At 43.4% G+C, this 23,260-nt stretch overlaps 1 protein-coding gene across 1 annotated transcript; it reads left to right on the forward strand.

Moving 5' to 3' along the window:
• The first annotated feature begins 7,809 nt into the window (after window positions 1-7,809).
• On the forward strand, window positions 7,810-18,721 carry dlx5 (distal-less homeobox 5). The gene is made up of 3 exons (XM_008112557.3): window positions 7,810-8,452; window positions 13,419-13,603; window positions 17,783-18,721. Exons 1-3 carry the CDS (start codon window positions 8,080-8,082, stop codon window positions 18,110-18,112), a joined length of 888 nt encoding a protein of 295 aa, XP_008110764.2. The 5' UTR covers window positions 7,810-8,079; the 3' UTR covers window positions 18,113-18,721.
• The last annotated feature ends 4,539 nt before the right edge of the window (window positions 18,722-23,260 follow it).

A 23,260-nucleotide genomic window follows, 5' to 3' on the forward strand; every position in this document is an offset into this window, starting at 1 on the left:
AGGGCTGAAGAAGTCTTTATGGATCATTTGGATAATGGAATAGAGGGCTGCTCTGAGTTTCCTTTGGGGCGAGAAGGGCGGAGTATAAATATGGGAAATAAATAAATAATATGCAGATGACACCAAATTGAGCGGGGTAGCTATTACTCCAGAGGACAGGATCAGGGTTCAAAATAACCTTAACAGATTAGAGAGCTGGGCCAAAACTAACAAAATGAATTTAAATGGGAAGAAATACACAGTACTACACTTAGACAATAAAAATGAAATGCACAAATGTAGGATGACTTACACTTGGCTTGAAAATAGTACATCTGAAAGGGATCTTGGGGTCTTAGGGCCCTTCTAGATAAGGCCTATATCTCAGGATATGACCCCAGGTTTTTTGTTTATCTCAGAGTATCTGGCATATAATCCACTTTAATGCAGAAAACCTGGGATCAGATTCTGGGATATAGGGCCTGTTTAGAAGGACCCTTAGTAGATTAACTGAACATGTGTTAACAGTGTGATGAAGCAGCTGAAAAAGTGAATGCAATTCTGTGCTACATCAATAGAAACATAGTGTCTAGAGAAATTATAATCCCATTCTATTTGTTTTGGTCAGACCTCACCTAGAATACTGTGTGTCCAATTCTGGGCCCCACAATTCAGGAAGGATATTGAGAAGCTGGAATGTGTCTGGAACTCAAACCCTACGAAAAACTGCTTAAGGAGCTGGGGCTGTGTATCTTGAAGAAGGGAAGGCAGAGGGGAGACATGAGAGTCCTGTTTAAATATTTGAAAGGAGGTCCCATTGAGGAGGGGGTAATGGTGCTCTGGAGTCTAAGACACAACAGAGCAATGAATTCAAACTGCAGGAGAAGATATCCTTTCTAAACTTTAGAGAAAATCTTCTGGATAGTGAGAGTTGTTCAACAATAGACTACACTGTCACAGACTGGATCTACACTGCCATAGGGCCCTTCCATACAGCCATATAATCCAGAATAACAACACAGATAATCCACAATATCTGCTTTGAACTGGGTTATCCAAGAGCCCTTCCAGGCCCCTTCCACACAGCTGAATAAAATCCCACATTATCTGCTTTGAACTGGGATTCAGAAAACCCAGTTCAAAGCAAATATTGTGGGATTTTCTGTCTTGATGTTCTGGGTTATATGACTGTGTAAAAGGGCCCCCAGACAGGCCCTATATCCAAGGATCTGATCCAGGTTTTCTCCTTTAAACTAGTTTCTATGAGTCTGCACTGCCAGATAATCTGGAATAAACAGAAAACCTGGTATCAGATTATAGGATATAGGGCCTGTCTGGAAGAGCCCTGAGTCCACACAGCCATATAATCCAGTTCAATGTGGATTTTTATACAACTGTGTGGAAGGGAACTTATATAATAAAACTAGCTGTGCCCGGCCACGTGTTGCTGTGGCGAAGTATGGTGGTATGGGAAATAAAGTATTGAGGAATTGGTGATAGTTAAGGTAAAGGGTCCCCTGGGCTGAGTGGGTTGCTAGGAGACCAAGTGAGCAGAGCTTAGCCTTCTAACTGGCAGCAATTGGATAAAAACAATTATTCCTCTCCCTCTAATTAAGACTTTATTTTTCTTTTCTTTTTGTTATATCAACCTAGAGGCATGGATGAGGGGTTGTGCTGTCAATTTTCGAGGTTGTGGGGTGTTTACTTTTGTTGATTTGTCCGCTGCCGTGATGCCATCACTCTTTTATATATATAGATAATAATAGAAGCTTTATTTATATACCACTCTATCTCCCTGGAGGGTCTCAGGGCGGTTTCCAACATAGGAAAAACATTCAATTACCAGACAAAACATACATAAAACCATTATACAGTAGAGTCTCACTTATCCAACAGTAGCTTATCCAACATTCTGGATTATCCAACGCATTTTTGTAGTCAATGTTTTCAATAGATTGTGATATTTTGGTGCTCAATTCGTAAATACAGTAATTACTACATAGCATTACTGAGTATTGAACTACTTTTTCTATCCAATTTGTTGTTAAACATGATGTTTTGGTGCTTAATTTGTAAAATCATAACCTAATTTGATATTTAATAGACCTTTCCTTAATCCCTCCTTATTATCCAACATATTCGCTTATTTACCATTCTGCCGGCCCGTTTATGTTGGATAAGTGAGACTGTACTGTATCTCAGGATCAGATTATCTGCTTTGAACTGGGTTATATGAGCCTATGCTGACAGATAATCTGGGATAAACAGATAACCTGGGATCAAATCCTGGGATGTAAAGCAGTGAAGATCCAGCCTCAGAGTGTGGTGGAATCCTGTTTGGAGGTTTTCATGGCCATCTGTCCAGAGTGTTTTGATTGTGTGTTCCTGTGAGGTTGAACCAGGCATGGGCAAACTTCGGCCCTCCAGGTGTTTTGGACTTCCTAAAAGCCGAATTGTGGGAATTGAAGTCCAAAACACCCGGAGAGCCGAAGTTTGCCCATGCCTGGGTTGGACTCTTGTGTTCTCTTCCAAGGCTATGATTGTATTGACCTCCTTTGGCAATTCAGAGCAATTCCCCTTTGCTCCACTAGATGGCACTCTTAGTAAAGACTTCAGCGTCTCCTTAAACCAGCGCCTGGCGATGCTGAGACTCCAAAAGTGGGACTCAAGAAGGGCTCCGGTTTTCTTCCTACGTGTCACGCCGTTTGGGGTGGCCTTGAGGTTGCTTCCTGTCCCGAGCGGGCTCCTTATTTGTACCAAGAGCGGCCGCCACCGCTGCTGCTCTGCTTCCAAGGAGGCAAAGGCCAGGACTTGAAGGCTCAGGACTTGGTGGCTCTTCCAAGCCGCACCGCTGCGGCCACAGGCTCCGGCCTTGACCACTTCATCCCGAGCCCGCCCCGGATCCCCAGGCATCAAACAATGAGGAGATTGTGCAAGAAGCAGGGCTGCAAAAGCCTCCCCGCTCCGGATGTGCCAAATATAAACCGGTGGTGCAAGAGCAAGGAAGTCCAGAAAGTCCATTCTACATTGTAGATCAGGCATGGGCAAACCTGGGCCCTCCCTCCAGGTGTTTTGGACTTCAACTTCCATCATTCCTCACTCCCCCCCCCCCCTTAGGTTGCTGTGAGTTCCAGAAGCATTCTCTCCTGACGTTTCGCCCACATCTGTGGCAGGCATCCTCTGAGGTTGTGAGAGTTGTTGGAAACTAGCCAAGTGGGGTTTACATATCTGTGGAATGTCCAGGCTGGGAGAAAGAACTCTTGTCTGCTTGACTGTTGCAATTGGCTGCCTTGATTAGCATTGAATGGTCTTGCAGTTTCAAAGCCTGGTTGCTTCCTGCCTGGGGAATCCTTTGTTGGGAGGTATTGGCTGGCCCTGATTGAGTCATGTCTGGAATTCCTCTGTTTTCTGAGTGTTGTTCTTTATTTACTATCCTATTTTAGAGTTGTTGTTTTTTTAAAAAAAATCGTGGTAGCCAAGATTTATTCATGTTCATGTTTTTCTCCTTTCTGTTGAAAATTGTCCACATGCTTGTGAGTTTCAATTGCTTCTCTATGTAGTCTGACATGGTGGTGGTCCATCATTTCTGTGTCCAGCTTGGTTCATCAAGTGCTCAAACACAGGCACTGCGGACGAATTCAACCAGAGATGTCAGATATAGCAAAGCTAATGCCTCCCAACAAAGGATTCCTCCAGGTAGGAAGCAGCCAAACTTTGAAGCTGCAAGGCTATTCGGTGCTAATCAAGGTGATTAATGGCAACATTCACTCCTGCCTCTAACAGACAAGACTTCTTTCTCCCAACCTGCACATTCCACAGATATATAAACCCCACTTGACTAGTTTCCAACAGTCCTCACAATCTCTGAGGATGCCTGCCATAGATGTGGGCGAAATATCAGGAGAGAATGCTTCTGGAACATAACCATTTATGGCCCCATATGATGTGGGGCTTGTAAATAAAGGAACTGAGCAAGAGAACACAAGGTATTTATTGCTCTGTGCTTGTTTGTCCTGAGGGCTTTCCCCCCTCTTAGTTTAGGGCCTCATCCATTTGAATGCAGACCTGGGACCACTTTGAATCAAAGGAGAGAGCCAAATCCAGATTGCATTCATTCCTTTTGCTTGATTTATCTACAGCGGATGGAGTTCAAGGTTTGCTAGCATAAGCTTTGTTGACTCTATGGGTGCATCTACACTGTAGAATTAATGCTGTTTTGACACCATTTTAACTGCCAAGGCTCAGTGTTATGGAATCCTGGGAGTTCGGGTGCTTAAACCCCAAACTCCTAGGATTTGTGATCTTGGCATCTTGCAATCTGTCCTGCCCCATCATCCTCTCCTCCTTCTGCTTTAATATGCCTCCTAAATGCATATAAAGTGAATATTTTATTCAACTTAGCCATTGCCTTCCTTAGGGACTTTCCTCCGGACACCAATAAAGTTTTGATTCAATTTTGCAGATGAGTTGAAAGATTCTTATTTGCCATGGAGTGAGATAAAGCGATCCTTATCATGGAAGGTATTTGTGTAATGTGACTTTTTTTTTAGAAGTATGAACCTTTTCCAAAACAAACCATACACTCCAACAGAGAGGGAAGGAAAGGGTCCAGATCGGTTTGGCTTCTGGCTGGGAGAGCTTCAGAAAGCAAACAGTCTAAATCTGGACAGTCAACATCCTCATCCATCTTCAAGGCTTTTCATTAGGCTTCTCTGAAAGGAACTTTCCTTAGGTAGAAACTCTTAGGAAATATAAGAGTCTAATCCAATTTTTTCCCTTCTGTGTCTTGGTTTTTAGGCCTGTTCTTAAAACAGGGCACTGATTCTGAAAATTGCATTGGATAGATAGACCACATCAGCTCTAGTTTCTTAAATATGGTGTATGGGTGGCTGGTATAATATATGTAGGTGTTGTGTATCCCAAAATCTAGAGCTGATAGGGGGAAAATTGTGCCATTTTTGGAATCAGCAGTTCAAATATACCCAGAAACAGGGCTAACATTTGAGGCACCAAAATGTGCATTGGCCAGTGTGATGTGTGCCTATTGGGAAGCTAAAAGTGGTGTGTTGTCGAAGGCTTTCATGGCCGGGATCACAGGGTTGTTGTATGTCTTTCGGGCTGTGTGTCCATGTTCCAGAAGCATTCTCTCCTGACGTTTCGCCCACATCTATGGCAGGCATCCTCAGAGGTTGTGAGGTACCTCACAACCTCACAACAACCCTAAAAGTGGTGTGTAAAGGTGCATCTACACTCTGTATTTAATGCAGTTTGACACCACTTGAATTGCCAAGGCTCAATGCTATGGGAGCCTGAGATGTGTAGTTTGGTGAGTCTTGGCAGAGAAGGCTAACAACCTTGTATAGCATTGAGTAGTGGCAGTTCAAGTAGTGTCAAGCTGCATTAAATACAGAGTGTAGATGCACCTTTACACACCACTTTTGGCTTCTCAATAGGCACACACACAGTTTCCTAACCCCTCCTGGGTGCATTGGCGGTAAGAAACATCTTCCTTCACACAAACATCCCATGCAACTGTGGCTCCTTAATGTTTTACTCAGAAATAAGCAGCAAATAGGGCTTCCTTCCAAGTCAAGTCAATGTAGACAAGACTCCATATTATATCAGTAGCACAGGCTGCTATATAAGAGAGATCCCTTTGGAAAGGCACAGTCTAGCTCTGCCTAGACATAGGGTCGCCATAAGACAAGCCGAGTTGGCAGCAGTTAGTTAACAACAACAAACCTAGTCCTGGTTGCTTTCCAAGAGTTCCCGATGCCTGCTCCGGATTAAGCAGCTGAAATCTGGACTCGTTGGCCCACTAAGGCTGGATCTAACAATGCCAAATAATCCAATTTGAACCCAATTATAACAGAATAGAGCCAGTGCGGCTCTCCTCTAGAAGGCTCAGCCTCAGGAAGGAGCCCTTCTCTCTAGCGTTGTGTCACGTGATGGATCTGGAAACACGGGAGTCGAGCGTTCACACGTTCCTTGTACACCTTTGTGTCCCTAAAAGGGGCTATTTGAAATGTATTGTTCTTCCTTTCTTATGTATACTTCTCACAGATAAACAGAGAAGGTATACGCAGATCAAATATAAGCGGACTCTCAGTTAACCGAAACTCTCAAGCAATCGACAAAACCCAAAGAAATAATACTTTAGATAAAATTGAAACATCCGTATTATACGACACAGCGGTGCCACGTTTGTATTTATTTGTCCTAATTATTTTAATTATGCTTTTAATTATTGCACTTCAATGTCAAGTTTATATAGCATGGTATATAGTATGGGGTATAGTATCAGTTAGGCCTATAATGACTCTCAAGCAACCAGAAGCTACGTTTATCTGGCATCTACCAATCCCCATGGGGTATCAGTTAACTTAGAGTTTACAGTATATATTATAACATGTACATACATGTTCTATATATGTATATTTATGTGTACATATATAATATTATATTAGTTATATGTTATATTATGTAAGATATATGTGTGTACACATATATTATATTAGTTATATATTATTACACGATATGTGTGTGTGTGTTTGTGTGTATACAAACACACATACCTTTTATATGTACGTATATATAAGTGTGCATATATTCGTTATATATATTATATTATGTAAGATATATATGTATGTACACATATACCTTATATATGTGTGTATATATATTATATTAGTTATATATTATATTATGTAAGATATATGTGTGTATGTTTGTGCATGCACATACACACATATTTCATGTATGTATGTATATGTGTATATATGTATATATATTATATTAGTTATATATTATTTAAGATATATGTGTGTGTGTTTGTGCATGCACATACACACATAACTTATGTATATATGTGTGCATATTATATTATAATAATTATATATTATATTATGTAAGATTTGTGTGTACGTATATGTATGCATATATGTGTGTGTCTATATTATGTATGCACATACACATACCTTATATATGTATATTACATTGTATTATATATATATATATATATGTATTATATTATGTAAGATATGTGTGTGTTTGTGTGTGTATGTACTTACACACATACCTCTCATAGATGAATGCATAGAGAGAGAAATACTCACATGTATATGTATGTATATGTGTGTATGTATGTATATAGAAAGAAATACACACATGTATATGTATGTATATGTGTGAATGCATAGAGAGAAATACACACATATATGTATATGTATGTATATGTGTGAATGCATAAAGAAATACATACATACATATATGTATATGTATGTATATAGAGAGAAATACTCACATGTATATGTATGTATATGCTGTATGCATAGGGAGAGAGAAATACACACATATATGTATATGTATGTATATAGAGAGAAATACACACACATATATGGATACCTATGTATATGTGTGTATGTATATAGAAGGAAACACACACATATATGTATATGTGTGTATATGTGTTTATGTATATATGGAAAGAAATACACATCTTATATAATACACATGGATCTATAAGTGGCTCTGTGTGGAGCAGTGTCCGCGAAACCTCGTCCCAAAGTCTTGGCTCAAAAGGGGTGCCAATTCCTCCCCTTTTTTTTCTTTTAAGGGCGCTGGAATAGAAGTGGGGGGGGGAGTGTGAAGAGAGAGGGAAAGAGAGAAAGAAAGACCGAGGGAGGGAGGGAGAGAAAGAAAGAAAGAAAAAGCAAGCCAGCAAGCCAGAGGGAAAGCCGAGCGCTGGCTTTGTTGTGCGAAACTCGTTGGGCGAGTTCGGGTGTCGCTGGCTGCTCCTGATTGCTCTGGCCAATGGAACCCGATCCACCCCGCTGTGCGTAAGAGCGCAATTATGGATTTAACCAAGCCTCTCCGCTCCCCGCGCGCAGTCTGCCAGAGCCAGGCGCAGCCCCGGAGGGAGAGAGCGCTCCCAGCCCACGACGACGCCTCCTCCTCCCTCTCCTTCTCTTCCTCCTCCTCCTCCTCTTTCTCTGGCTCTCCCCCCGCCCCGCCATGGCTGCCTAGAAGAGCGCGACGCCCTCCCGCCTCCGCGCCGCCTCCCTCCCTCCCTCCTTCCTTCCCTCCTTCTTTCCCCAAACGATGACCGGCGTCTTCGAGAGAAGAGTCCCCGCCGCCATCCGAGCCGGCGACTTCCAGGCGCCCTTCTCGACCGCCATGCACGGCCACCCGCCGCAGGAGTCGCCCACGCTGCCCGAGTCCTCCGCCACAGACGCCGACTACTACAGCTCCGCGCCCGGAGGAGGAGGAGGAGGAGGAGCGGGAGGCTACTGCTCGCCCTCGACGGCGCCCTACGCCAAAGCCCTCCACCCTTACCAGTACCAGGCCTACCAAGGCATGAACGCCGCCGCCGGGTACCCGGCCAAAGCCTACGCAGACTACAGCAGCTACGCCAGCCCCTACCACCAGTACGGCGGGGCGTACAGCCGGGCTCAGAGCGCCACAAGCCAGCCAGGTGAGGACGAGGAAGGTTGGGGAAGGATGAGAGGCAAACGCGGGTTGGAGAGGGAGTTTGCGGCCCCGTCTGCACTCTCCCGTGAGTCCCGTTCAGACCAGACAACAAACTGACCCCAAAGTGCACCAAAATATTGAGTTCCTGTAGCTATCAGAGGCCGGACTCACACTGCCAAATAACGGCCAATGTTGGCTCATACAATGCAGTTAAAACTCTAGATCCAGCTTTATTCAGAAACTCCATTCGGAACACTTTGTGAGTTATCAGGGGCTGGATCTACACAGCCAAATAATGGCCAATGTAGACTCATATAACGTAGTTAAAACTCTAAATCCAGCCCCACTAGGTGCCTGTCTCCAGCTTTATTCAGAAACTCCATTCTGGACGCTTTGTGAGCTATCAGAGGCTGGATCTACACGGACAAATAATGGCCAATGTAGACTCATATAATGCAGTTAAAACTCTAGATCCAGCCTGTCTCCAGCTTTATTCAGAAACTCCATTCAGGACACTTTGTGAGTTATCAGAGGCTGGACCTACACTGCCAAATAATGGCCAATGTAGACTCGTATAATGCAGTTAAAACTCTAGATCCAGCCCCACTAGATGCTTGTCTCCAACTTTATTCAGAAACTCCATTCTGGACACTTTGTGAGTTATCAGGGGCTGGATCTACACGGCCAAATAATGGCCAATGTAGACTCATGTAATGCAGCTAAAACTGCCTGATTTGGCACTTTAGATCCAGCCCGTCTAGAGTTTCCTGCATGCCTATTGTTGGGAATCTCCGCTCAATAGATTCCCAGCACCTATCTCCAGATTTATTCAGAAACTACATACTGGACAGTTTATGGCCCCAGATGAGCCAGGGCTTGTAAATAAAGGAACTGGGCAAGAGAACGCAAAGTATTTATTGCTCTGTGTTTGTTTGTCCCAATGCTAGGTCTTTTTTTTCCCTTGGGTTGTGGTGTGTTTTCCGGACTGTATGGCTATGTTCCAGAAGCATTTTCTCCTCACGTTTCACCTGCATCTATGGCAGGCATCCTCAGAGGTTGTGAGGTCTGTTGGAAACTAGGCAAGGGGGTTTATATATCTGTGGAATAATGTCCAGGGTGGGAGAAAGTAAGAACTCATGTCTGTTTGATGTTTTAGTTGGTCACCTTGATTAGCATTGAATAGCCTTGCAGATTCAAAGCTTGGCTGCTTCCTGCCTGGGGGAATCCTTTGTTTGGGATGTGATTAGCTCTGCAATGGCTGGCTTTTCTGCAGTGTCTTTCATGTTCCTTGATTCCTGTTTGGGCAATTGATGAACCAACCTGGACAAAGCATATTATTTGAAAACACAGAAATGCTGGACCACCCTAACCTCCATGTCAGACTACGCAGAAAAGCCATTGAAATCCACAAGCATGTCGACAATTTTCAACAGAAAGGAGGAAAGCATGAAAATGAACAAATTCTGGCTACCAGTATTAAAAAAAATACTAAAATCAGGACAATAAATAAATAACACTCTGAAAACAGGGGAATTCCGGACAGGAAACAATCAGGGCCAGCTAACACCTCCTAACAAAGGATTCCCCCAGACAGTAAGCAGCCAGACCTTGAAGCTGAAAGGTTATTCAATGCTAATCAAGGTGGCCAATTGAAACATTCATACCTGCCTCAAACAAACAAGAATTCTTTCTCCCACCCTGGGCCTTCCACAGATAGTTTCCAACAGACTTCACAACCTTTGGGGATGCCTGCCATAGACGTGGGTAAAACGTCAGGAAAGAATGCTTCCGGAACATGGCCATACAGCCCGGAAAACTCACAGCAACCAGTGATTCCGGCCATGAAAGCCTTCGACAAGACACGAAAAGATTTCTTTTGGGGCCCAGGGATTTCTTGCGGATTTCTTATGGAACTATCTGGCAGCGAAACGACTTTGAAACTGCATTGAGTGGTCAGTGGAGATTAGAGGGGGGGGGGGGGTTAACCAGGGTATCTGGAGGGGAGAGTGGTGCCAAATGGGGAACACGATTCCCAACAGAGAAGGTTCCTATTATTATTATTATTATTATTATTATTATTATTATTATTATTATTATTATTATTATTATTATTATACTATACATACATGCAAGGCGTTTGTTTGGATGCTCTTCCCTATAGTACTTCGACCCCTCTCCGTGGGTGTGTTTGAATCCGGAGTTGAAGCGGGGGGGGGGGGGGGAGGCTTCGCGAAGCCTTGTTCTCAAACCAGTGGGACGCCAAGGCGCAGGAGAGCTTTCCAACTGAGATCCTCTCTTGTTGTGCTCAACTCCGAACTGTGGAGGGAAACGGGAAACCGAGGGATTTTGGGGTGTTCTTTCACCTCCCTTCGTTTTGGGGTGTGCTTCCCCCTCCCTTAGTGTTGCAGCAGTGACATAGTTTTATTTAAAAACCCCTTCGGTTTGGTGTCCTACAGCTGCAAATCTTGGGATATTATTTTCCTTGGAAGACTTCACTCCGGTGCGTAAAAATCGGGTTCGGAGAGAATCACAAACCTCAAACCTCCCCACAACTGCAAAGAAGGACAGATTACATGAACGAAAAGATAGATCGGTGTCTTGGGGGGTGGTTGAAGGGAGATCTATCTATCTATGAGTGTATCTATCTGACTGTTTATGTATTTTGAGATAATTACGCACCGAAACGAAACGTTCCAAGGGCTTGGAAAATAGTCCTGAATTCTTTCTCCCTCCAAATAGCCGCGGGCGACAAGAGGCCGAATGTTTTTTTGGTGTGTAAAAGGGAGGAAGGAAGGAGGGGGAAGGACAGGGTTTGATCTCCCTTTACTCCCCAAACTCCCCTCCGAAAGAGCCGAGCTAATTTTAGAGAGAGAGAGAGAGAAAGAGAGAGATCCCACACACGGAGAAGCGCGGTCACGCCGTTTCCTTGCGGTTCCCCAGGAAAGCTCGAAAACTATCCGGGAGAAAACACAACCCTCTTTTCCTTCTCCCCGCTCCCTCTATATTTCTCTCCCTCCTCCATAACCGGAGCTGAAACAGACGCGAGTCTTCCTGACGCGCTTTTTGTGAACGCCACTCCACTTTTCATCGTTTTTAATTTGCGTCCGATTTTTCCCCCCTCCGTTTAAACTGCACTCAATGCTTAGATCTGGAGACATAGCAGAGAAGGGTTTTAATGCGGATACAATTTCTCCCTCTCCTTCTCCTTCCCTTCAATGCTTTGGCGTATCTTGAAATGGGTCAGAAAAGGGGAAGAAAAACTGCTGGGGAATCTGAGCTGTTAGGCTCAAAATAACCTTCACTTGGGGCGATTCCACCATAAATATAGCAGAGTACCAGAAGTAAACTTGCGAGTGGTGTGCTAGGATAAGCTTCCATTCCTCAGGATGGTTTAGGATGGCAGAGTCAGAACTTTAAGTTCAAAAATATTGATAGAAAAGGGTCTTGCAATCATCTAACTAAGTCTCATCTTCTAAAAAAAACACCCTAGGCGCATTGGAGGATTGCAAAGCGAACTCTTTCCTGCAGTGCCCTCTCTATTCCCCACTTTTAAGAAACCACATCCCGCTTCGTCTCCTCCTTCTCCCCCCGCAAAGGCGGCGAATGTATGCGATATAATCGCCTCTCTGTCTGGACCGGATTTGGCTACTTTCGGCTGCAATGGAGGGGAACCCTGTTCTTCTAAGAACACACACACACACACACACACATTCTCTCCCACAAAAATGGCCTCTTCTCCCCCTCCAGAACCAACCTTAGAGTGGAAGATACAAACACGAAGCTCCCACTGAAAGGGAGACAGAAAGCGAAAGAGAAGACAGTGGGAGAAGAACTCGCTCTGTGTTGCTGTGAGTTTTCCGGGCTGTGTGGCCATACTCTCTCTCTCTCGCTGCGCATTTGTAGAGATTGGATTGGGATTGGGGATGATAAGCTTTACTGTTACTGCGGAGTAGAAACGGGCAAAGACGCAGCGCCCAAACACGAATCAAGGAACATGAAAGGCACCAAGCCAGCCATAGCAGAGCACTTGTTGAACCACCCTGGACACAGCATATGATTTGAGAACACAGAAATGCTGGACCACTCTCGCAACCACCATGTCGGACTACACAGAGAAGCTACTGAAATCCAAAAGCATGTGGACAATTTCAACAGAAAGGGAGAAACCAGGAAAATGAACAAAATTTGGCGACCAGTATTTTTTGAAAAAATCTAAAATCAAGACAGTAAATAAAGAACGATGTTTAGAAAACAGAGGAATTCCAGACGACTTAGTCGGGGCCAGCTAACACCTCCTAACAAAGGATTCCCCCAGGCAGGAAGCAGCCAGACCTTGAAGCTGAAAGGCTACTCAGTGCTAATCAAGGTAGCCAGTTGCAACATTCACACGAGTTCTTTCTCCCACCCTGGGCATTATTCCACAGATATACAAACCCCATTTGCCTAGTTTCCAACAGACCTTACAGCCTCTGAGGATGCCTGCCATAGATACAGGAAAAACGTCAGGAGAGAATGCTTCTGGAACCTGGCCATACAACCTGGAAAACTCACAGCAGCCCAGTGATTCCGGCCTTGAAAACCTCAGACAACACAAGGGCAAAGATGTTGGAGGAGGTTTAAGATCTGGCTCTTCGCTTTCATTCCTCTTTCATCCCACAATATTTCCTCAAACGATTTGCCAAACGCCAAGCATAAATACCATCCCTTTCCTATCTCTCTTGGGTTTGAACAGTGGTCAAAATCTCTTCCTTCCCTTCTAGAGGGGCTTCCCGTTGTCACCCCCCTTTTGCCCCATTTTTTTTCCAAAGTGTTTGTTTGTAAACTTCGAGGTCAAGCAGGGTGAAATGCCAGCTTTGGGCAGCCGGTGCCCTGCTTTGCGTTCTTTCCTCCTTCTTTCTGGTTTCTAAGTTTTCTTGTTGTTCCTTCCGTCCATCCCTTTTCTCCCCCCTCACCTACCCGTCGCCCCATAGAAAAAGACGTGGCGGAGCCGGAGGTGCGGATGGTGAACGGCAAACCAAAGAAAGTCCGCAAACCGCGGACGATTTATTCCAGTTTCCAGCTGGCGGCTTTGCAGCGGCGGTTCCAGAAAACCCAATACCTGGCCCTGCCGGAAAGAGCCGAGCTGGCCGCCTCCTTGGGACTCACGCAGACGCAGGTAAGGAAGCCTCGCCTCGCTTGGGGCTGGATCTACACTGCCGAATAATGCAGTTTAAGCTGCTTCATATGGCTCTCCCGTAGGCATATAATGTAGTTCATGGATCTATGGATCCAACCTGGGTCTCTCTTTTCAAACGCGTCTCTAAAAGTGAACACAAAGAGAGAGGCACTGCTGGAGCGTGTTTGCCGACGGATTTGTCATTTTCCATTCCATTCTGAACTCCTTTTGGTTTGAGGTGTTCTTTTTAATTTTATTTTAGCATGGTCGGATTCTGGGGAAAGGTGTGGAGAAGGTGGGAATCTATTCAGTTTCGGCCCAATTCTATTTCCACAGGCTGCCTTTTTGCTCCCCAACGCGCCTCGGGATTAAGTCTAGTTTCTAACCTCGTGGAGACAAAGAAGGTGTGTGGGGCAGGATGCGGATTGGCTGCAGTTTGGGGAACACGGTCCAACTCGCCGTAGGGCTTTTCATGCAGATGGGAGCAAGCAGCAGGGTTGCTCAGGCACCTAAAGCCACACTCACCTTTGTTCCCATTGGCTTGCCTTTTGCAACCGCAATGTGAAAAGGGCAAAAAGGCCCCGACTCCCAACACCGGGAGGGTCCCGAGCCTCTCTTTCGCTCTCTCCCCACTCAGAAGGACCGAGGTCGCTAGCTGGAAAGCCAACATGGGTCTGGGACATTGCTAAACAGGAACCCCACGTTGGAAGGAGAGGCCTTGTGTTGGAGTCTTGGAGACTGTGCTTCCGAGGGGTTTAAAAGGAAGATCACCCTCCCCGGTTTGATTCCCGGGGAACTGATTTGGCTTTTGTCGGCTTCCCCTCCTTGATGTCTTGCGTTAAATGATCAGTGTAGATGGGACCTATTGGCGCATGAGGCGCACTGGATTGCAAAACAGGATGGAATGGATGCCCACGCGTGTCCGTGTCAATTTTTTTGGGCTGCTTCCTAGAAAAAGGGTGCCAAGGATGGTCAGTCTTGTTCCTGAAGTATTCCGACTGTTAACAGTGCATCTTTTACACAGTAGAAGGAGTGCGGTGTGACACCACTTCAACTACCATGAATCATTGCTTTAGAATCCTGGGATTTGCAGTTTGTTGAGGCACCGGCACCAGGATTCTACAGCACCCGAACCATGAGATAAAGCGGTGTCAAAGCTCTTGCAGAAAGTGGTTTTGTTAAGCAGGCGATTCCAGAGGAAAACTAGAACTATTTGGAGGCCCGGATGGCCACAGAGTAGTGGTGCACATTAAGGCCTTTCTTTTGTGGAAGTCTGTTGTCTGGCCACCACAGTTTGAAGCTAGATCTGGACTGCATTAAATGGTGAGTGTAGATGAGGCCCTATTACAGAGGAAGCAGTTTCCCCAGAAATCAACTGAGGCTGGTTCTACACTACAATATAATAATATTTTATATTATTTTATAATAATATAAAAGGATTCCCCCAGGCAGGAAACAGCTAGGCTTTGAAGCTGCTGGGCTATTTAATGCTAATCAAGCTGGCCAATTGCACTATTCACGCTTGCCTCAGGCAGAAAATAGTTCTTTCTCCCACTCTAAACAAGCCACAGATATATGAACCCCACTTGCCTAGTTTCTAACACCTCACAACTTTTGATGATGCCTGCTATAGATGAGGGTGAAACGTCAGGAGAGAATGCTTCTGGAACATAGCCAAACAGCTGAGAAAACTCACAGCAACCCAATATAATACAGCTTGAACTGCGTTGTATGGTCAGTGTGTAGACCCATATAATATAGTAATATGACAGTGCAGAAGCAGCCTCAAGTCCTATCCACACTGACCTTTAGGTGCATGATCTCTAGCATTATATAGTCAAACTGCATTATATGGGTCTTATATGTAATGCATTTGTATTTTATTTCCCTGTTTTACCCTTTTTGCAAGGAGAGATGCATTAATCTCAATGTATATTTATTTATTATTACACTGGCCATATAAAGCTGTTCAAACTACATTGGAGTGTTGTGTGGATCCTCTGAAGATGCCAGCCACAGATGCAGGTGAAGCAGCCATACATGGCCATATAGCTTGGAAACCACATAACATCCCAATGATTCCACAATACATCATACTGCATTGTTTAACAGTAGAGATCCAGTCTAAGACTGGAACATAATATCAACTTCTTTCAATATCAGGACCCTGTTTAAGCAGTTGCTCATCCCCTTGCTTGCTTTCCAGCTTGCAATCTCTGGAAAGTTGGAAAAGTCAGGATTGGGCCCTTCTATGCTAAGCATTGGATGTTGTTGCCCCAGAAGCATGATCTGTTCTGCACAGAGAATCATTGGTTGCCCTCTTCCCACTTTGGTAGAACTTTATAGGCCCCACAGCCTTAAGAAAACTCAAAGCATTCTTGGGGATCCATCTCACCCAGCATATTACCATTTGGCAGACTGTACAGGGTGACAAAGACAAGGACAAACAGACTGAGGGACAGCTTTTATGCTAGATCTGAACTATATTGTACTCCATGGTTTCACATTGATGAGGCATTGGGGCCTGGTGCAGTGATGGTGGGAGTTTGGAAGGATAGGTGTGTTGTTTTGTGATGTGTCCTGGGGAAAGCATTTGATGTCCTTGTACAATGTACAATGACAGTGAAGTTATTCTATTCCAGTGGTTCTCAACCTTCCTAATTATTTTCGTTGCAACTTCATAACTGCAATTTTGCTATTGTTACGAATCCATATCCAGGATGTATTTTCATTCACTGCACCAAATTTGACACAAATACCCAATTCGTCCAAATTTGAATGCTCGTGAGGTTGATTTTGTCATTTGGGAATTGTAGTTGCTGGGATTTATAGTTTACCTACATACAATCAAAGAGCATTCTGAACTCCACCAAGGATGGAATTGAACCAATCTTGCTACACAGAACTCCCATGACCAACAGAAAATACTGAAAGGGTTTGATGGGCATTGACCTTGAATTTTGGAGTTGTAGTTCACCTACATCCAGAGAGCACTGTGGACTCAAACAATGATGGATCTCGACCAAACTTGGCACCAATACCCAATATACCCAAATGTGAACATTGGTGGAATTTGTGGAAAATAAACCTTGATATTTGGGAGATGTAGTTGCTGGGATTTATAGTTCACCTACAGTCAAAGAACCCCTTGAACCCCACCAATGATAGAATTGGGCCAAACTTCCTATAAAGAATCAACAGAAAATACTGGAGGGATCTGGAATTGACAGCGATTTAGGGGAGATGTAGTTCACCTACGTCTGTAAACCCAAACGACTATGGATCTGGACCAAATTTGGCACAAATACCTGATTCGCCCAAATTTGAATACTGGTGGGATTGAGGGAGGGGTTGATTTTGTCATTTGGAAGTTGTAGTTGATGGGATTTATAGTATTTATTAACCTGCAACCAAAGAGCACCCTGAACCAGCCCATAATGGATCTGCACCAAATATGGCACACTCCCTACATAGCCAGAAAAAAATTTCGGGAGGGTTGGGGGGGGGGTTGAAGCCCTGACCCACCCGCCCCCCCTTCAAACCTGTCAATATCTGTTTGAGATAGTGCCTGGAGGGACTCTTAATTTTTTGAGTCTCATAGACTTAGCATGGGGATTTGGTTAACCAGTTAAAATTCATGAGTAAACCAGGTTTTTTTTTAACCTGAAAAATTTCGGGGGGGATTTGAATCCCCCCTGGCTACAGGCCTGCTGGTGGGGTTGTTTTCCAGGCTGTATGGTTATGTTCCAGAAGTATTGTTTTCTGAAGTTTCGCCCACATGTATGGCAGGCATCCTCAGAGGTGGTGGGGTTGGGGGTGTTTTGGATGGCCAATCACAGCAGGAGGAGAGCTTTTGGTGGGAAAGAAAGGGGAAAAAAAAGAGGTGGACAGGTGGAGGGATGGAGAGATCTTCAGCCTTCCCTGCCAAAGGGGTTCCTAAGAGCATCAGAAATGTGTGTTTTCTGATGGTCTTTGGCGACCCCTCTGACACCCCGCTAACGAATCCTCCAGGGGTCCCGACCCCCAGGTTGAGAAACGCTGTTGTATTATATTCCATTGGGACAGAATGCAATTGGGAATGCGCCTTGGGCTGGTGGGAATGGGCATTGGGCTGGTCAGAATGTGCATGATGGATCTTAGTGGCGGCTCACTGGTTTTCCTCCTTGTGTCCCTCTCCAGGTGAAGATCTGGTTCCAGAACAAGCGGTCCAAAATCAAGAAGATCATGAAGAACGGGGAGATGCCCCCGGAGCACAGCCCCAGCGCCAGCGACCCCATGGCCTGCAACTCCCCGCAGTCCCCGGCGGTGTGGGACTCGCAGGGCAGCGGGCGGTCCCTGAGCCACCACCCCCACGCGGGACACGGGCCCGCTTCCCACCCTTCCCCGGCCTCCAGCTTCCTGGAGAACTCGGCCTCGTGGTACTCCGGCGGGAACGCCCTCAACGCCCACCTCCAGCCCCACACCTCGCTACAACACCCCTTAGCTTTGGCCACCGGGACAATATATTAGAACAAGGTCCTTGCTTATTTTTTAATTTTCCAATCCCAATAAGAATAACAGCAACGTCGTTCCTTCGGCCCCCCCTTTGCTCTTCTTCTTCACTTTGGGACTTTTGATTATGATTTTTTTCCTAGAAGGAGAGGAAAAAAATATTGCAAAAAAAAAAAAAGAAAGAAAAAAAGGGCGGTACTTGAAAGGAACCTATACAGGAGGATGACTTGTGTAAAGCTTGTGCATGTAACTTATTGCATTTCAAAGGAACTTGTTCCCCACCTTCTTTTCGTTATTTTTTTAAGACGGACTTTGGGGTGGTTGTTTTCTTTTCTTTTTTGGTTTTATTTTTAGGGTGTTTTTCTTTTGGTTGTTGTTGTTGTTATTGTTGTTGTTGGAATTTTTTTTATCAGCTGCGGACACTTTCAAAGGTGCCTTGAAATCTTCTCGACCTCACTTTTTTCCAGAGACTTTTTTTCTCCCTCCCCCCCAAATGTCATTTCCAACCCTGTACATACCTGTAGATAGAGGAATTAAATGTATATTCTGAATAAAATAAAATTATTTCCAACAACGGAACAGGAAAAAAAGGAAAGAAAAAACAGAACCAAAAAAAAAATATGAGAATGGTTTCCAATAGTGTTCCTTCCTCTTGTATTTGGCGAAAGGGGAATCGAGGGGGAGGATGCTTGGAAATCCTTTTTGCACCATCTCTTCCTCCTTTTCCTCCGTATACTTTTCCATTGGGGGTCCCATAAGAGCAGAATTTGGGGCAAGAAAGGTTTTTTTTTCCAAGTCACTTCTGGTGTGAGAGAACTGGCCGTCTGCAAGGACGTTGTACAGGGGACGCCCGGATGTTTGATGTGTTTTTTTTCTCCATTACCCATACCCTCTACCTTCCCTTGTTTGATGTTTTATAATTTTTGTGGGAGGCTTCTCTCATATCCCCGCATGGCGAACTGGAGCTGACAGAGGGAGCTCACCCGCTGTGGCCGGATTTGAACCGCCCACCTGTCGGTCAGCAGTCCTGCCAGCACAAGGGTCTAACCCACTGCGCCACCGGGGGTTCCTGGGGAAGAAAGATGGAAAGCGGTCAAGCAAATGACGTGGCAGGTCCCACATGCTGAAAGGCTTTGCAGATTCGAAAGTACGTGAAACTATATAGTATATAGTCATATTATCTTTGAGAATGGCAAGTCTGATTATTTAGGAAGCATAAGTGCAATACTGAAGATAGATTCAACTGGAGCAAAAAATCCAACAAACCCGGATTCTGATTAGACGTGTGTAGAGACGCAGGAGACGCAGGAACGTGTGAATGGGTGTTTTTGGCCTCGCGGGGCTGAATCCTTCGTGCCCTAGTTTCCATTTAGTTTGGCGAATCCAGAGGAAACTAATCCATCATATTAAAAACTTGTGAGATGGGATTGAGCCTCTTTTCTAAAGCAACCATCAGCCCTATAAAATGGCTTGGATACTGAAAGGCTGCGGTCAATGCCGCTTTGATTCCCGTCAAAGAGAGAAAAGCAGGGTATAAATGATTGTGTAATATAGTAAATAATAAGAATATTATATTAAATAACATTAAATAACTAAAAGGAATATATTATATTAAATCACATTAAATACTTTTATTAATATTAATTATTATTAAGAATATTATTGTGTACTATAATATATAATTATACTATAACTTTAAATAATAACTAAAAGGAATATATTATTATAATAAATCACATTAAATAATTTTATTAATATTATTATTAATAAGAATATTATTGTGTAATATAGTAAAAAAATCAGAATATTATATTAAATAACTTTAAATAATAACAAAAAGGAATATATTATTATATTAAATCACATTAAATAATTTATTAACGTTATTCGTTATTATTAAATAATAATAATTAATAAAATTGTTTAATGTAATGTAATATAATAATAATAACAAATCATATTAAATTATTATTATATATTCCTTTTAGTATGGCCCGTAATTTACAAAAGTGAGTCACTTCAATGATGTTGAAATCATTTTTTCTTAAGTACAGAAATACTGCGGTAGGGAAGAGAAAGGATAATCAACTCCTAGGTAAGAACAGGGGGGAAAAATCGCGCTGTCTTTCTCTTTCGAACCCTTCAGATCAACAATGAAAGCAATTACCCGGGAGAATCCCATCGGCTAATTATCCAAATTAGGTTCCCTTCCAGAGGAGCTCCTATAAATACTTGAACTGGCGGGCTGGAGACGGGGAGGCAGAGAGAGAGAGAGACAGCTCAAAACAAAGGCGATCTGGAAAGACAAGGGATGCGGGAGGGAGGAGAAAGCCAGCCTTTGAAAGGATCAGACTCTCCCTTTACTACCGAGGTGGATGCGGGGGAATAGGGAAACGTGGGTGGAGTGGATTGCAAGACCTCCAGGGATCCATTTAGACCTCTTACCGGCGTCGCTCGGGTGCCGGAAGTGGCGACGTGTCCACAAAATTAGAGGCATGTTTCTTCTTGGCTTTGAGCTGAACAGTAAACATTACAGCAGTAGTAATAAAAATGAGAAATCATTCACGAGGGTGTTAATTCGCCGCCCCAAATCTTGGTGCAGTCAGGTATTGTTCATCCTGATGAGTGTTTTTTTTGATATACAAAAGGTTCCAATAATAATAATAATAATAATAATAATAATAATAATAATAATAATAATAATAATAATAACAACAAAATAATAATAATGTTTAAATTTATTATTATTATTAATTTAATAATAACACTTGGGAAGTGTGTCGACTTGTGATTTTGTGATACGAAATCCAGCATATCTATCTTGTTTGCTGTGTCATACAATAATAATAATAATAATAATAATAATAATAATAATAATAATATCTTCTAGAAAGGGTGGGCTTTTTTAAACCTTCAGTTTTTCTAAAGCCCCTTCCACACAGCTGAATAAAATCCCACATTACCTGCTTTGAACTGGGATATATGGCAGAGTGGACTCAGATCACTCAGTTCAAAGCAGATATTGTGGGATTTTCTGGGTTATATGGCTGTGTGGAAAGGTCCTAAGTAAAACAGCAGCAGGACATTTGACAGAGTTGTGTATGTGTGTGTTTCCCCTCCATGGAGAAGTTTAGGACATTTTCAAACAGAAAGAAAGGCAAAAAGAGCCCCATAAAAATTACATCCTGTCATTTGAGGAGTTCAGTAAGAGATGTTCCAGGGTTTGGAGGCCAAACCTGAAAAGGCACGCTTTGTAGCCTGGAGCACATTTACCTGTCTTTAATCTTTCGCCCTTCTTCCTCCCAACCCTTCCTCTCTTTCTTTCTTTCTTTCTTTCTTTCTTTCTTTCTTTCTTTCTTTCTTTCTTTCTTTTCCACCTCCCTCGCTTTAATTGGTTTTTTTTTTATAAAAAAAGAGAGAGAAAGAGAGGAACGAATTCTGCTTCTTTTCGTAGAAAACCTAAGAGAACATATATATGTGTGTGCCTTCGAGTCTTCTTTAGATTTATGGCAGCACCATGCATTGCACAGGGTTTTCTTAGGAGAGGATTACTCAGAGGTGGTTTTGCTAAATGGATTTAAAAAAAAACACCCCCACCGGGAGAAAATAAATTATGTGTTATTTTAGAACTGCTCTGCATTTTAATGAATGGAGGAAGCTCCACATAGGATATCTGTTCCCCATTGTCTTGCTTTCCTTTACCCTTTCAGTATACCTTGTAAACAGCAAAACAGGGATATCTTGAGTATTTGGCCTAATCAACTGAAGGGATTCTCCTGTTCCTAAAGTCTGGCCTAATTTCTTTAAAAAAATAGCTAGGAGTTCTTTCTTTTTCTTCAGCCAAAAAAATTACCCTTTTCTGGTTTTGCAATTTTGAAAAGGGCCTTATTGGATTTTGTATTGTGCTCCCCCTGCAGTTATTTCCTCCTTGCCCCTCCTCCTATCTAAAATTATGCTAGTTCTTCTTATCTCTTTCCTCCTCCCCTTGAGGTCAGAAAATGAAATAACAAAGCTGGAACAGCTTATACAATCCATCTCCAAGTTTGACCCACTGCAGGCTGTTGTTCCTATGGGCAAAGACCATGCTGATCCATCATTGGTTATTGTTCCTCTGGGTAGAGACCAAATGTAGGCCTATTGCATCCTGTTGATCCATTGCAAACTATTGTTCCTAAGGGAAGAGAGCAAATGTAGGTTATTTTACCATGTTGATCCACAGCAGGCTATTGCTTCTATGGGCAAGCATTAAATATAACTGGGTTGCCCTGAGTTTTTCGGGCTGTATGGCCAGAATCGCCAGAATCATTATCCGCTGACATTTCACACACATCTATAGCAGGCATCTTCAGAGGTTGTGAGGTCTGTTGGAAACTAGGCAAGTGGGGTTTATATAGCTGTGGAAAGCCCAAATTGGGAGAAAGAACTCTTGTCTGCTTGAGGCAAGTGTGAATGGTGGAATTGGCCACCTTAATTAATATTGAATGGCCTTGCAGCTTCAAAGTCTGGCTGCTTCTTGCCTCAGGGAATTCTTTGTTGGGATTTAATACTAGCTACCAATATTTTTTAAAAAACTCTGAAATCAGGACAAGAAATAAAGATTAACATTAAGAAAACAGGGGAATTCCAGACATGAAACAATCAGGGCCAGCTAACACCTCCCAACAAAGGATTCCCCCAGGAAGGAAGCAGCCAGGCTTTGAAGCTGCAAGGCCATTCAATGTTAATCAATTGCAACATTCACACTTTCCTCAAACAGACACCCTGGGCCTCCCACAGATATATAAACCCCACTTGCCTAGTTTCCAACAGACCTCACAACCTCTGAGGATGCCTGCCATAGATGTGGGCGAAATGTCAGGAGATAATGCTTCTGGAACATGACCATACAGTCTGGAAAACTCACAGCAACCCAGTGACACTTAATGATTAAGCAGTGAATCCCGAACTCTAGCCTTCTAGGTTTTTTTTTCAACTCCCAAAAGCTGTCTTAGCCCTCAATCAGGGATTCTGGGAGCTGAAGTCCAAAATATCTAGAAACCTTGGTAAGGACACTTAGAAGAGACTGATTAATTTGGTTATTGAATAGTCAATAGTGAGTTTGCTCTTTTTTGGATGCTATTGTGTGATTTCAACTCATTTCTAATTTATAGGATTATCTTGGCAGAA

Source organism: Anolis carolinensis, chromosome 6 (assembly GCF_035594765.1).
Source record: "Anolis carolinensis isolate JA03-04 chromosome 6, rAnoCar3.1.pri, whole genome shotgun sequence".
NCBI classification, from domain to species: domain Eukaryota; kingdom Metazoa; phylum Chordata; class Lepidosauria; order Squamata; family Dactyloidae; genus Anolis; species Anolis carolinensis.